General features: G+C 34.8%; 1 protein-coding gene across 3 annotated transcripts; it reads right to left on the bottom strand.

Moving 5' to 3' along the window:
* LOC109837748 (mannose-P-dolichol utilization defect 1 protein homolog 2-like) lies at positions 179-12,696 on the bottom strand. Of its 3 annotated transcripts, none has more exons than XM_020406093.1 (8): positions 12,441-12,693; positions 11,212-11,365; positions 11,003-11,075; positions 10,659-10,725; positions 10,387-10,446; positions 5,811-5,871; positions 3,781-3,822; positions 179-563 (listed from the first exon to the last, which is right to left on the bottom strand). In XM_020406093.1, exons 1-8 carry the CDS (start codon positions 12,591-12,593, stop codon positions 463-465), a joined length of 711 nt encoding a protein of 236 aa, XP_020261682.1. In that variant the 5' UTR covers positions 12,594-12,693; the 3' UTR covers positions 179-462. The 3 variants fall into 3 exon arrangements, with proteins under 3 accessions (XP_020261682.1, XP_020261684.1, XP_020261683.1); XM_020406094.1 differs by lacking the exon at positions 179-563 and adding an exon at positions 574-2,343 and having other exon boundaries at positions 12,441-12,695; XM_020406095.1 differs by lacking the exons at positions 179-563; positions 3,781-3,822 and adding an exon at positions 573-2,270 and having other exon boundaries at positions 12,441-12,696.

The following is a 14,939-nucleotide window of genomic DNA, read 5'->3' as shown; positions in this document are numbered from 1 at the left end:
GCTGCTTGGATGTTAAACAATAGATTGAACCACCACGACAATGCCCCAGTGTAGGTAGCACCAAACGTCTAGAGAACCAGGAAACTCTTTGTGAAGACAAGAATTTTACGAAATGGAGAGCCACATATATCACCGATACAAACATATATAAGTCGAAATAAAAAACGGCAAACTAACATGTCATTGACAAATATATATATATATAACCAACTACTACTGAATCGAAAAAGAACTTATCCAAACTAGAGAAATTTTTTCCGATATAAATAACGGTAAAAAACTGAAGAAGAACATATAAAGTTGGTTCTTTCAATATTGCCAAAGTTGATGGTGAAGAGAATGATACAGCTTATTGTAAGAACTGGAAGATTGGTCTGAGTACAAATGGGAAGAGGATGGGTTACCGCTGGATCCAGTATAACCTCCCACAAAAACGAGAACATTGGCAGCAAATCCTGCGATTTATTGCACCTTCTTCTCTTTCTTTGAGTGTGGCTGGTACATAAGTATCTGACTTAAGATTATACCATTCGTCAAAACACCCAAAAGACAACCCAAAATCACTAAATAAAAGTTAAGGAAAACATGGTGCAAACTCAATATAATAAAACATCTCCACTGTATTACAGAAACAGTGTATTTGCACAGCATCCGCTTTTACATAATATATGTATATGCAAATGAGCCAACAATTGGATAAAACATCTCCACTAAATTACCGAAACTGTGTATTTGCACAGCACCTGCTTTTACATAATATATATGTATGTGCAAATGAGCCAACTATTGGCGCACTAAACAACAAGTTTTAACAAAGGGGTTTTTGCCTAAATTGATTTTTAAACTCACTCACTTCTATCAACACGTGTATACCCAAAAGAAACTCTTTTTATCCTTAAACCCAAAACAACAAATGCATATTATTTGTATACAATATTTAAAAAGAAAAATAAGAAAACCTCAATACTCCAGTTTTCTTCCTCCTCTATCTTTACCCATAATCCATTCTCGTTCTTCTCACTCTTTTCGTTCTCTCCAGCTCTTCGATTGGGCCTCCTTCCACTCTCTCCACGACCCTCCTTCCCTCCTCCCTCTCCTCCACCACCTCATCCCACTCCTCCACAAACCCTACCTCCTCGATTTTCTCATCATCATCTCCCTCCTCTCTCTCCTCCTAATACAGCTGTAAGTTGTAAGTATAGCAGCTTAAGTTATAAGTATAGCGGATTAACTGTAAGTAAAACAACCTAGGCTATAAGTATAGCAGTTTCAGCTATAAGTATAATAACTTAAGCATTTAGTATAGCAATTTATTGTACAGTTGTATGTATAGCAACTTCAACAACATATAATATAAGTCGTTATACTAACAGCTTAAGTTGCCATACATACATCTTAATTGTATGCATAGTTGCTATACTTACGGCTTAAGATACTATACATACGGCTTAAGTTGCTATACTTACAACTAAAGTTGCTATACTAACAACTAAACTTATTATACTTCCAGCTTTAGTAGCTACACCATGTACAATAAATTGCTATATGATAGAGGGTGATGGAAGACTTAACGAGTGTTTCTTTTTATTCTTTGAGAATGAGAAAAGAATTTTATTAAGAGAAGAGAGGAAGAAGATGATGATGTAAACCGATAATGAGAAGATGGAGGCGGCGAAGTGTTAGGGGAGACACAGGGATGAGGTGGTGGATAAGAGGGAGGAGGCAGTGGAGAGGGTGGAGAGGGTGGAAAACGAAGAGGCTGTGGGAGTGGGGAGAGTGAGAAGAGGGAGGAGAAGGGGTTATGGGTAAAGAGGGAGGGAGAAGATAAAGGCAATTTGGGGGGTCTTGATTTTTATTTTGTAAATATTATATACAAATATATTTGATGTTTTGGGCTAAAAGATAAAAAGGGAAAGTTTTTGGTGTATAAGTGTAGATAGAAGCGAGTTTTAAAATAAATGAGCGTAAAGCTTTTGGTTTAAAGGCAAAAACCCCTTCATAAAAGTTAGCATCCCCAAACCACATCCTAGAGGAACAAATGAGCAGATGAATCAATAGAAATTGAATTATTATCACGTTCAGATCTTCATAAAAGGATAAATTCCAACTCTTTCTTAGGTTGAATTGATTGACTAATTTACTCCCAAAAAGTTCAAGCATTTGAAAGTCTGTAGTTGCTCCATATCTTTGTTCTGTCTCCTAATTCAAGGATAAACTGTGACAACTTCAGTCCCACTTCCGGCGCTCATTGTCAGAACACGTTGCTCAGCCTTCATGTGTCAGGTACCAGATAAACAAGGCATAAGCTACCAAATATGATCAATGAGAACCCTTACTTAACAACTGATTTAATTAAGGAGACCAAAGTCAATGACAGAATCCTTGAGTGCAAGAATAAAGTGATTATATAAGAATATGAAGGTAAGGCTTCATGTGTTTGAAAATGTACTGCTTGTCATACACATGATCACATGGCACGCAAGGATATGATGACTTTCAGAATACCACTCATATGATAATGTTTCAAGTGATACGCCGAAAGGAGTAAAGAAGAGTTTGTGATCATGGATCTTAAACCAGAGCTAACAAGATTATGTCGCGCGCCGTGCGGAAGCTTGCTCGACAACCAAACGAGTCGGTGAGCGATGAGAGAAGAAAACCAAAACCAAACACGAGTGCAATTCACAAAATAACGACCAAAATCACACACAAACACAGAAATTTACGTGGTTCGGCAATTGCCTACGTCCACGGGGAGAGGATGGGGAGATTTCACTATATGGAGGAGAAATACAACGGGTTACAACTCACAATCACTCAAATATAACCCTAACCAAAGCTCTCAACTCCCTCGCAATATCTCCCTCTCAAAGTGGTTCGACAAATTGTCTACGTCCACGGGGAGAGGATGGGGAGATTCTACTAAATCAATGAGAGTACAAAGGGTTATAATCTCACAAAACTCACAAACTAACCCTTAACCAAAGCTCTCAACTCTCTCACAATATCTCCCTCTCAAAGTGCTCAAAACAATGCTAATTCTCTCATTTTCTCTCCTTAAGAAACCCTAAAAAACGTGGTTCTATTTATAACAAAACACAATCCCAAATAGATTAGGATTCTAAAAACGAGTCTGCCACACCCTGGTGTGGCACACACCACACCCATGGTAAACAGGACAGATTCTGCCACACCCATGACAGACAGGGCAGATTCTGCCATACCCATGGCAGACACCACACCAGGGTGTCGTGGAGTCTGTTTTGGGTTTTTCTTCACGATTTTCACAATTCCTTCGCCGTTTTCACAGATTATGTATGTATTAGGATAACATACCAGGTTGAGAGGACCTCCACCAGGAACTAGTTAAGACTAGTCTAACATTTGTAACATGAGTTGCATTAACTCGCCCTAAAGACGAAATTCTTGTAACATGAGTTGCAATAACTCATGAAGCTCCGTCGCCACTCACTTCAAGGCAAGGAATCAAACAAACCTAACTCCGTTACCAAACCTCAGGCTGTAGCTACTCAAGTCGCAGCTAGCAAAACAGCCCAATTTACTAGCTAAACGCAAACAAACTAAAGTAAATACAAAGCATTCCATGAGTAAGAGTATTAACATCAAAAAGGAAATGCAATTAGTATCGAATTTCATTGAACAGATAAAGAGAAGAAAATTGGAATGAAGGATCAGATAGTGCCGTTATTTGAAACTAATACTTGCAGTATTAAGCTAAGGACAAAATGCAACTGATTTGGTTAGTGCAAAAAAGGATACTATTCATTGGTGTATTTTCCTGCATACTTGTAAACAACCTAGCTGCAAAATAAATAAACAAGTGACATGTCCGCATCCAGCTCAAATACATACAAAATATGCTCACTATTATTTCTAAAACCGAGACATATATGTGAAGAAAAATCATATATTGATAAAATTTCAAACTCAGCAGACACTAAAAATTAAGGATAAAGGCTTTGCCGTTTTCTTGGCTCCAAAGGAAACCTTGGCAAGGCACGAGGATCGGCCGAAGCCCGAGTTCGATCCCCGACCCTTACCAAGTAAACCTCGGGTGTGTGGGCCCCAGCCGAGTTCCATTTCAACACTCCAGGTTAGGTAGACTGGATTGAACTAGGGATCTTGGAAGTATTGGCATTATTAACACAACGTCCCCAGACCGTCTGCAATACCCTCGATGGGTAAAGGCTATGTTGCTGTTGTAAAATTTCAGAGACAATACAAGAAAAAAAAGATTTTCATCTGTTTTTAAACTCACCTACTTCTAAGATTACTTATACACGCAAAAAACTTTACTAAATTACTTTCAAACACAATTTGTATTTCAATAGTTATATATACGGTACTATACGGTTTGAGTTGTTGTGTTCAAATGTAACTTTATAATATTTTTGTGCCTACATATACATTATATTTTTAAACCAAATACTTTAATCGTTGTGTTTTTTTGGAAACACTAATGTTACCACTTTTTTTTTACTTCAAACCCAAGGTTTTACTCTAATTTATTTGTGAACACACATACTTCCAAACCGTTTTTCGCTATAAATTCAAGGTTTTACTACCAATTGTTCTTAAACCCACTCGCTTCAAACGTCACTCTTAGACCTAAAAATTTCACTGGATTATTTTTAAATACATTTTATATATTTTAGCCTAGGATACCCCGACAAGGCCAGTAGGGGGCCGTACTCGTGTCCGACACGTTTTAGGTACAGATCCGCACCCAATCGGCGTGGACACGGGAAATTTTCGCTACCCATGGGTTTTCTTTTTTTTAAGAAAATTGGCTATAGGTTTCTAAGGTTTGAAGCTGAGCAAAGAGATGAAGAAGATGCTCTCTGTTCTCTCTCCCCATCTTTTCTTAATTTTTTTATTGCTTTAGTGGAACATGACATCATGCATCACATGGGGGTAACTCTCTCTCTCTCTCACTTCTCTCTCTGACGTCTCATCCCTTTTTCTTAATTTTTTAAATTTGTTTAAGTGGAAGATGACATCATGTACCACATGGGTAAAGTTAGAGCTGTTTAACCATGATACCTCATTAAATTGTCATTTTTTGGTAAAAATAACAGTAGGGTAGCAGTGGGTACCTTCAAAGAAGTTTGATTTGTTTTCTTTTCTTTTCCCCCCTTTTAAAGGACATAGTTCAAATGGGTTTGTTTCATTTGGGATATTGAGAATGAGTTTGAATACAATGAAAGAACCTAAAAATAAAAGAAAAGGTTGAGACATGAAAAATAATTGTTATATATATAGCTGATATTCCCTTGAAAACCATTGATCTGCATGAATATTTGCATGAAAATGTAGTAGGTATGTAATTTAATATTGATCTAAAGAGAATTATTTTATTTATACACAGTCGTGTCCTCATACCCTACTTTTTACAAATTTGCTGTCTCCCGTACCCGTGTCTATGCAACATAGATTTTAGCAGTATAATATACGGTGTAAGTTGTTGTATTTTGTTGTAATTTTTATGTATCAAAGATTTAAACTATTACTTTTTTGTCCCTTTTCATATTAATGCCGCGGCAACACGTGGGTCAATTTTGTTTGTTGCAAAAATATTCTAATGGAATGAATACAAAAAATGAAAGAATCCGACAAAGAGGAATTTTGCCAAAATACCTTGAAATGTTAGGAATTGACCACAACATATCTGATAAATTCATGATTTAGCTTCTTAGGATCATTTTTGACAACAGACTAAGTCGAAATTGAGACCAGAAACAATTCTAGTTCTTGCTGAATTTTATAGAAAAGCATGTAATTGCACTCACCAACAGATCTCCCAAGGTTCATAAAGCATGTTAAGAAGCTGAGCTCTCCAGTGCTTTTGTTCTGCACATCAAAGTTCATGTACGTCACCGGACGAAAATTGTCATTTGGTATATTTTTATTTTAACTCGTAAGTTTGAAAATTTGATGAAAATAAAAAATAAGATTAGGTTGTAACAATTGTATAAACATGATTATAGTCTTCGAAAATTTTCTTTTTCCATCCAAGAAATGTTTATGTGCAATTCCTATTATCACAGAAATAGACCCTTTTTTTGTACAGAAACAAACAGAAATGATTTAATTTTAATAACATTTTGATAACATTATAACGGCATATTATATAGGAGAAGGGTATGAAAACAAAAGCTAAATGAGAAGAGTCTTCTTTATCCCACAAGATTGAGAGAATCGTAGCCGACCCCAAAAAATTTGAGAATAAAGACTTTGTTTTTGTTCTCACTGCTGGATGGACAAGCTTAACTTGTGCTGAAATATTAATTGCTACAGTTGAAGCTAGAATCCGATATAATGTTCGCATGGAATATGAACTGGCAATAGGTTGAAGATCGAATCAAGCTCTCGTGTATCTAAATTTTTTCAAGTCTTTCAGTGCATGTATATCCACGCCATAGCTAAAGCCTAACAATATAATTAGGGCCTGATCTAGCACAAATCAGCATAAGTAATTTCTAAAAGAAAGCAATCCATATTTCTATTGTCACAATTGGTAATCTACTCCTTTCCTGGTGACTAAGGATTTTTTTTTTTAAGAATGTCGAGGAGTCTGACAAGGAAGCAGTATGGGGAGAAACAAATAGGAAAGTGCCCTATTGATCGAGAGGTTTCATGTAGCATGACAGGCATTTTCTAGGATTTTATAAAACAAGAAGAATCTCCCTCCATTAATCAAGATATGAAAGAGGTTTCTATAAGAGAAAGTATGGAAAATAAACTATTTATCTTGAAAGCCCAGCCAGGACGGGTACCTTCCCAGCATGCTGAACAAAGTAGCAAGGTGGGTGAATCGGTTCAACCTCTTTAATCGGTCTTTATTCAGGGACAATTCATGAAAGGGAAGAGAGGTTTGTAAACTCGTTCATAACAGGCTTTTTAATATCTATATGTTTGTTCAGGCAAGTTGATGATATATATTCAATATTCCCATACCCTATCTCTTACAAATTTATAAATTTTTTTGGTCATGTGTCCATGCTTGTGATCGTATCCATATCCATGTGTACCATAGATAGTATGCCATCAAGAATATTTTTCAAGCGTATAAAGGTTTGTGAAGAGAGGCTTACATAAAAAAAGGCATAAAAACATCTTTAAAGGAGATGTTGAAGGATGGCTTCAGCTTGCCCAACAGTGAAGCCAAATTTTGATGTTGGATAGACACTTTGGAGAGATTTTGGTAATTAGATAGCAGATTGGTCTTGGTTGGAAGTTCACAAAGAATTCTGTGCTTGAGAAGATCTATATGCCACATTTCTGATGATCAATTTTACCTTAAAACGTGACATATATACTCCCCATGGGAACGACAGTATCACTAGGTTAGTAATTGGCATTTGCAAGATACTGTATCAAAATAGCAGAAGATAATCAGTTCTTGAGCAAAGAAAACTTGCAAGGGCCAACTGTATAGATGATGCGATCACCTTTAAGTATGAGTGGTTATTTTTTGAAATTTGCAAGATGCTGCACTATAAAAGTCAGATGTTTAAATAAAGAGGTATGAACTGCTAGGAGAGAAGCATTCTTTCAGATTTGTTGATGAGAAGATTGGATGAATACCTTTAGGTATAAGACTGATCCAGGCATTTAATGATTCTATATCCAGGTAATAGTTCTGACTAATGAACATAGTAATCCGACTAATGAATATAGTAGTCAAGAGATAAATTGTACTCAGAATGCTAGGAGATGGGCAAAGTATTATGTATTATGGGATGATCAATCACTTTCCATGAGTTGTGTTATAATGCTTGTCTGAATGCAGTGATCATTCTCCTATGCTTGTATGGAAAAAAAGTGGTGAGTGACATTCAAGAAATTTATCAGTTGATCACATGGTTTAGATGCAGGAGGGTTGCACTTAATGCTTGGAATAACAAAATTGATAGTTACCCCTTAAGACTAAAACCTTAAAGAAAGTTGAAGAGTTGAGGAGCTAAAACCCAACAAAATTGGAGAATCTACACACAAGTGTAAAGCTAAGCTAACACAACCCAGAATTTACTAAATACCAAAAGCTGGATATACGTTGACAAAAAGGAAGACTAGTCGCAAAAGCATAAAGTTTTATTTGGACCCATCTTGCAACGCAAGAAGGTCCCAAACATAGCAGCTGAAGCCTAATCCCATACTCAGGAAGACCAATATCTAAATGTTCTACAATGGAAGCAAAAAGAGCTATGAGTATGTGGCTAATATTCAAGGAGAATGGAACTATAGTGTAAGATTTAGTGCACTAGAGTCCAGCGAGATTCGACAGAAGGATCACGAGATATTAGTAGGGCTCGCAATTTGTTGGTAGATTGAGAATATATTGCGATTGGCTTCTGATTGATTCGTTTATGTCAGAAACATAGGGGTCAAGGACCTTGATGCATATTCAGGCCCCTTGGTAAATAAGTTACACAGATTCAATCTAGCTTCCTAACTACCAATGGACCGACTCATAATATAGTGGTTACTTTAATGTAGCATATTTGTGGTAGGAAATGAGTATGACTACTGGGATTTTTTCCTAGAAACCACCTTAAATATAGGGTAACTCTACAGGAACCACCTTTGAATTTCAATTTATACACAAACCCCAGTGGGTTTGTGCTGCAATCAACCACTTTTCAATGAAAAATTTCACTAAAACTCAAAAATGCCCCTAAAAACTTGTGTTCAAGGCACATGACTCATTTTGTTAACATTTAAGTCTAGTTAGGATACAAGTAACATACCTTGAACGTGAAAATTTTAAGGATATTTTTGGGTTTTTTAGTGAATTTAACTGCAAGGTGCTTGATTGCATGTTGCAACAAAAATCCACTGTAAAATTGATCTGTGTACAAACTAAAATTCAAAGATGGTTCCTGTAGAATTATCTTATTTTAAAGGTAGTTTCTATGGAAAAAAACTGTAATTGTTGTTATAGTTGAAGGTGTGTCTATGTTGCACGGGTATGGATACAGGTACGGACACAGTCACGGGTGCAAACACGGGACACGACAAATTTGTGAAACATAGGATATGAGGACATGGCTATATATATATATATATATATATATTGAAAATATTAATTTATATAAGATCGATATTGTTTTTATATTACATGTTATGAGAACTAAAATCCTTGTAACATTTTTGTGTTTCTTCTATTGAGTAGATTATAAATTGGAAAACCACTCATTTTTTAACTAGATATCCAAATGACCATTTAAACTCATACTTATGAATATTGTATAGGTTGAAACGAACCCAATTCAAGTCAAACGAGTTGTAGAAATTTGAGATGAAGTGTAAGATATATGTCTAAGAAATGTATCACGAGTGTTCTAAACTCAAACATGTATTATATATTTGGGAACACGTCTGCATAAATGTATGTATATACTCAAGAAGTATCCGACTCGGACATGGACAAGGGAATTGCGGACACGGATACGAAAGCTAAGATGAACTGTCAGGGCAATTTAGAGGTATGTGCTTTAACACTCTAATCATTAAACATAGTTATCATTTATTGTTGATTAATATTCTCTAGTCTATTTAGTTATTACCTAAATGAGCTATTTGGGTTAATTGAATATATACCCTTAAATCATGGGTATTCGCAAAACTACCCCCGTATCTCAGTATTTGCAAAACTACCCCCAAATCTTAGAATTTAAAAAATACCCCTCAAATCATCAATTTTGGAGAAGGATACCCCCAAATTAATCCATCATCAACTTTGATAACTAATTTGTAACTGCAATGTTTAAATTTGACAAGAAAGTCAAAATTTTTACTCATCAACTTGATGATTTGTTGATTCTAAGGGTGTTTTCTTTCCCAAAAATTGACAATTTGAGGGGTGGTTTTGCAAATACTAAGATTTGAGGGTTAGTTTTGCAAATACCCATGGTTTAAGGGTATATATGCAAATAACCCTTTATTTTTATAAGATAGTTCAGATTCTTTAGTTGGTCAGATTGGATTAATCATATCAATATTCTAACTCTTATGTGACATATTTATTTGTCGGGTTAAACACATTGAATCAGTTATGTTTCATGGCAAGAATTGATAAAGTATAAGGTAGAGATGATGTGATACCTTAAGGGCGCTAAATATTTTTTCCTTGAACAACATCATAGCTTAAAAGTTTTTTACCATTACAATAATCAACTGCTTCCATTATTCCACCTTGGTACACAACAATATTATTATTATTATTATTATTATTATGCTTAAGTAAAAACACATTGAGAATAAAAAATGACAAGCAAATGTTAATTTCAGTAGAGACTGAATTAAGCAATTTGTTGTTTTACAAATTCCTCGACAATGTAAGAATTGATTTTCTTTACTTACAGTATAATTTTTCCATATCTGTGGGACTCTGGCAGAGAAAAATACAGCATGTTTAGATGCCTGAAAAGTGTGATTGCAGCATTAGAAATAGTGAAATACATAGATACCAAGTCCGAGACAAACAGAATTGGTAACTCCTGAAAACATATTTATGATTTTCAGCTTGGCATGATAATGGATATTTGATTCCTTAGATCTTTCATTTCTTTTCAGTAAGAATTAATAAAGGAATTTAACAAAGTGTATAAGCAAATATATTTAAAAAAACTCACAAATAGCGCTTCAAATAGGATAGGGTCAATTTGACCAGCTAAAATTGTCAGTGCTACTGCACAATATCTATTCAGAAGCCGCTTAAGAAGAACAGGAGAAGAATTCAATGAAACATGCTACTCAGCTGGGAATTTTGTAAAATTTAATTGCAGACTACAGAAATGAATTAGTAGCAAGACTTCCCTCGTAGGCTCATATACTATGTCCAATTATAGCGTGAGGAATTAAAATAACCACAACCAAAAAAGTCATTATAAACAAATATTTCTGGTTAGCAACATGAAACTTCCTCCGTTCAATTTGTAGTAACGGTAGAATAAACAATGCATATGAAATAGGATACAACAATGCCTTCATCCAAACTTTAGCTCCAACCGGCTGAGAATAATAGTAAATTATTGCAACTAAAACAATAGCTGCGTAAGACAATATAGACTCTAGTTAAAATCAAGCACAATAGGAATCAAATAACACAAAGGTAAAAGTGAAAATTTCCCAGCTCAAGCACTCTGAATGATTTGATAGCATTCAAATTGTAGTCGAAAACAATACCTTGGATTAAGAGAAAATACAGTTCCCCATAGGCTGAAAATGGAATCCCTTTGTGCAGACAATATGCCAACGAAATTGTAAGGCCGACAACTTCGAGCTCAAAGGCTGCAACACTAAGGCCCCTGGCACTATTGTGCTTCAAAATTTTATATATCTACAATGTAAAACAAACAATTATTGGATACTGTTATTGGGAATAGGAGAGACACTACATAAACAAGTACAAAATTACCTATCAATATTTTGCTTCAAAAAGAAACCCATCATACAAGTCCAGAAAAAAAATCAAATTTCCATCCACAATGAAAGAAAAAGAATTCAGAAATTGTTGCCATTGCATTATTTGCATATTATTCTAGAAAGCTTAAAGTAGAATCAAATGGTTGAATCCATGATAAGTTCTATATATATTCTCGAAATATTAGGCTTTTGCGTCCATCATGGATGCTTCAAAGGAAATGAAAATTGGGAGGGCACAAAACTTAACGCTATCCGCATTGAAGTTTGGCACTTACAGGGACACGAAGGATTAGAATGCTGAAAGTCTGATTGTTCAAAAATGGTGTAAAGACTAAGAAATAGCCGAAAAATCATAGGTAAAGAACGCTTCTACACCAATTTGCAAGATAAAGATACATAAAATGGTGTGCAAATTATTGCCAAATCAAGCTTAAACAGCGTAGTATGAAATTTTAGAAGAGGGCAATCAGACAAATACCACCCTGTAGACTGAAATCTTATGAAACCTAAAGTACCAGAAAATACATCAAAGATTATAGCCTATTAATTACTGCTTGCTGATAGCATACAGATCACGCTACAATACGCTTCCATGGGTTACCATTTATTCTTTAATTATGTGAATCACATGTTCCGCACATACGAATCAAGAAATCATTTCTCATCCCCTATGACACAGAGGATTTCAATATAGTTCGTTTTCTTACTAATAAATATAACTTCGGACTCTTAGACGTTACGAAGACACCAAGACGAGATCTTTTTTTTTTTGGCCCCTCTTGTCGTCCAAAATATATTGTGAAATATCTTTTATCCTGGCATCTAGTACACAGTAGAGTAGATGCCCTTCGTAAATCCTACCAAGTTTACATCTTCGCCCATAAATTAAGCGATTAAAACAGATGATTAGAATTATCGAGGAGCTAGACAAGTTGAAAATAGCTACAAATTCTGCTGGGGCTTAGGCAGGACTCAAGATCCATCTGTACCTGGGGGAGCTTGGCGGTGGTCGATCCGGCGACGATGAGGTATCCAAGGATCTTGGATATGAGCGGGAGCAAGCAGTCCTTCTCTGGGAATTTTCCCGCGCTCAGAGGTCCAAGGATGCACCCAAAGTTCATGCCCAAGATCACAAGCTCCATCGTTCTTGGGGATTTTTTTTTTTTTTTCCCCTTGCGAGCTGCGAGCCGTGAGATTTGCTAAGAGGGGAAACTTTGGTCAAAGCGCTTTTTAAGTCTTTTACTCCTTTCAAAGAGGGCGGGACATAAGTAATTTATTGAGGCACCCAGATTTAATTTTCCTTTTTTTATTTATTTCTTTTTTTTTTCTTTTTTTTTATTTGAAAGGGCGTGACCGTAGCCTGTGCTTCTTCCATTCAATTCAAGCACGGACCTGAGCGTGTAGTAAAAAGAAAGCTCTTTAACGCTAGTTTCAAACCCGTGCGATTCACGGATTTATATTCAAGTATAATGAAAAGTTCTTACGATCTGACATATAATTATCAACAAATCATTCATAAATATTACAACCCTCTTTCACAACTGTTTATGACTTTAGGGGTATTTTGTCAAATGAGAACTCTTCTCCATGAAGAAAGAGAGAATAGATCCAAATAGAGGAGATCCAAAGTATTTCACATAGAACCCTGGTCAATCCAAAAAAATCCCAAAGTAGAAAAAAGTCAGTACAAATAAATATGAATATACCCATCAAAATAACAAAATTAAACTAATTCTTAAATAAATCAACAAATGAGATGGTTACTTAGCAAATCAGGTAATTAATCAAAGACACTCAAAATAGAAGCGACTCTTGCCGAATAAAGAGATTGGAAAAGTAAAGGAGAAACAAAGTAAAAATTATCATAAGAGTTTTTACTTTGAGGAGGCCTTTAACTAATATCAAATTATAAAAAATTAAGTTAGAAAAAGAGTTAATCTAATATTTCTTCACAGCCCATAAAGCAGTATTCAGCTATTCTAGTTGGTTTTCCAAATATGAGTGCATTTTTCAATGATTTTCCAAGAGCAGGTTATTGTGTCGATTCTTTCAAACGTGCTTAAGGATGTTTCCTTTAATTTTTTAAGCGTTTGGCATGCCCTCTATGGAGACTTGGGCTATTATTAAAAGCTAGCTGAGGATCAATTCATGTTAAATATTAAAATCAAATCTACTGCGAAAATCGTGATCGACAAAATAAAGGCTAATAGGACTTGCTTAATTGATCTAGGTAATTTCTGGATTAGAGAACTTAAATCAGAACTTCCTCCTTGCTCTTTTCTCTTTCTCTATTTAGAAGGAGATGAGATTGCTCATAATTTAGCTAAATTATTAACTTCCTTGAAGTGTTATTCATTCTTTCCATTTCAAAAGAAAAATTTATAACCAACATACCCTTACATTTAATAAAGCTAATTAATCCAATTAAATTACCTCCACAAAATCACAAGTCCCTTCTTTCCTCCCAAAAAATCCTTCTCCATTTCCATCAATTGGCCTGAATATGACTGTAATGACCGTAAAATTTTGATACTAGTTAAACTAAATTTTTGTTATTTTAAAATATTTAATTATAATTTTTAAAAGAGTATTTGTATTTTTCTCGATTTTTTAGAATTTTCTATGATTTAAAGTCTAAGTTTTATATTTATTTAAATGGTTTTTATATTTATAAATTAATTTAGTGCAATAAAAATTTCTGGGATTTATCCGTTGTGTTACTGATACTATTACGTATTATTTTAAATAATACGTCATATTATTATTACTATTACGTATTAATTCTTGTATTATGTTGAATTATTAATTACGTATTATTTGTGTAAATTATTGTATTATTTTAATTATTACGTATCAGCTGTCGTATTAGCATAACTGGTACATTTTATCGTGTAGATAATTGTCACATAATTATTTGATTTTAAATGTAAGTAAATATATTTTTATTATTAATTATTTCTGTTTAATTGTACAATATGGGTATATTTCGACAGTTTCGTATCAACTGTTGTATTAGCTCAACAAGTATGTTTTTATTTGTAAGATAATTATTATGTAATTAATTTAATTTTTAAGTACCCGAAATTATTTATTTTAATTATTTTCGTTTAAATACCTGAACCCATTTGAAAATAACCCCAGCTTTTGTTTCCCACGTTATTTATTTAATTATTTTTCATTTAAATACCTGAAACTATTTGAAAATACTCCAAGCTGTTGCTTCCAGCGTCAAACCCCCATCAGCTACCCCAACAACCCCGTTCTCTCCCTCCTCTTCTTTTCCAAAAAAACGGCTACACGCGAATCATCCCTCAATATTTTATTTTATTTTATTAATTTTTTAATTATTTTTTCCTATTTAAAGCCAGCTCTCACTCTCTCTCTCTCTCTCGTACTCAAACTTTCTCTCTCTCTCCCTCTCTCTCTCTCTCTCTCTCTCTCGAGCTCGAGCTCGAGCTCGAGCTTCAGCTCCGCCCCAGCCACCGAGC

The sequence above is a fragment of the Asparagus officinalis genome, chromosome 4 (assembly GCF_001876935.1).
Source record: "Asparagus officinalis chromosome 4, Aspof.V1, whole genome shotgun sequence".
NCBI classification, from domain to species: Eukaryota; Viridiplantae; Streptophyta; class Magnoliopsida; order Asparagales; family Asparagaceae; genus Asparagus; species Asparagus officinalis.
Note: the sequence above shows the minus strand (reverse complement) of the source record. Positions and strands in the feature narration are given on the sequence as shown.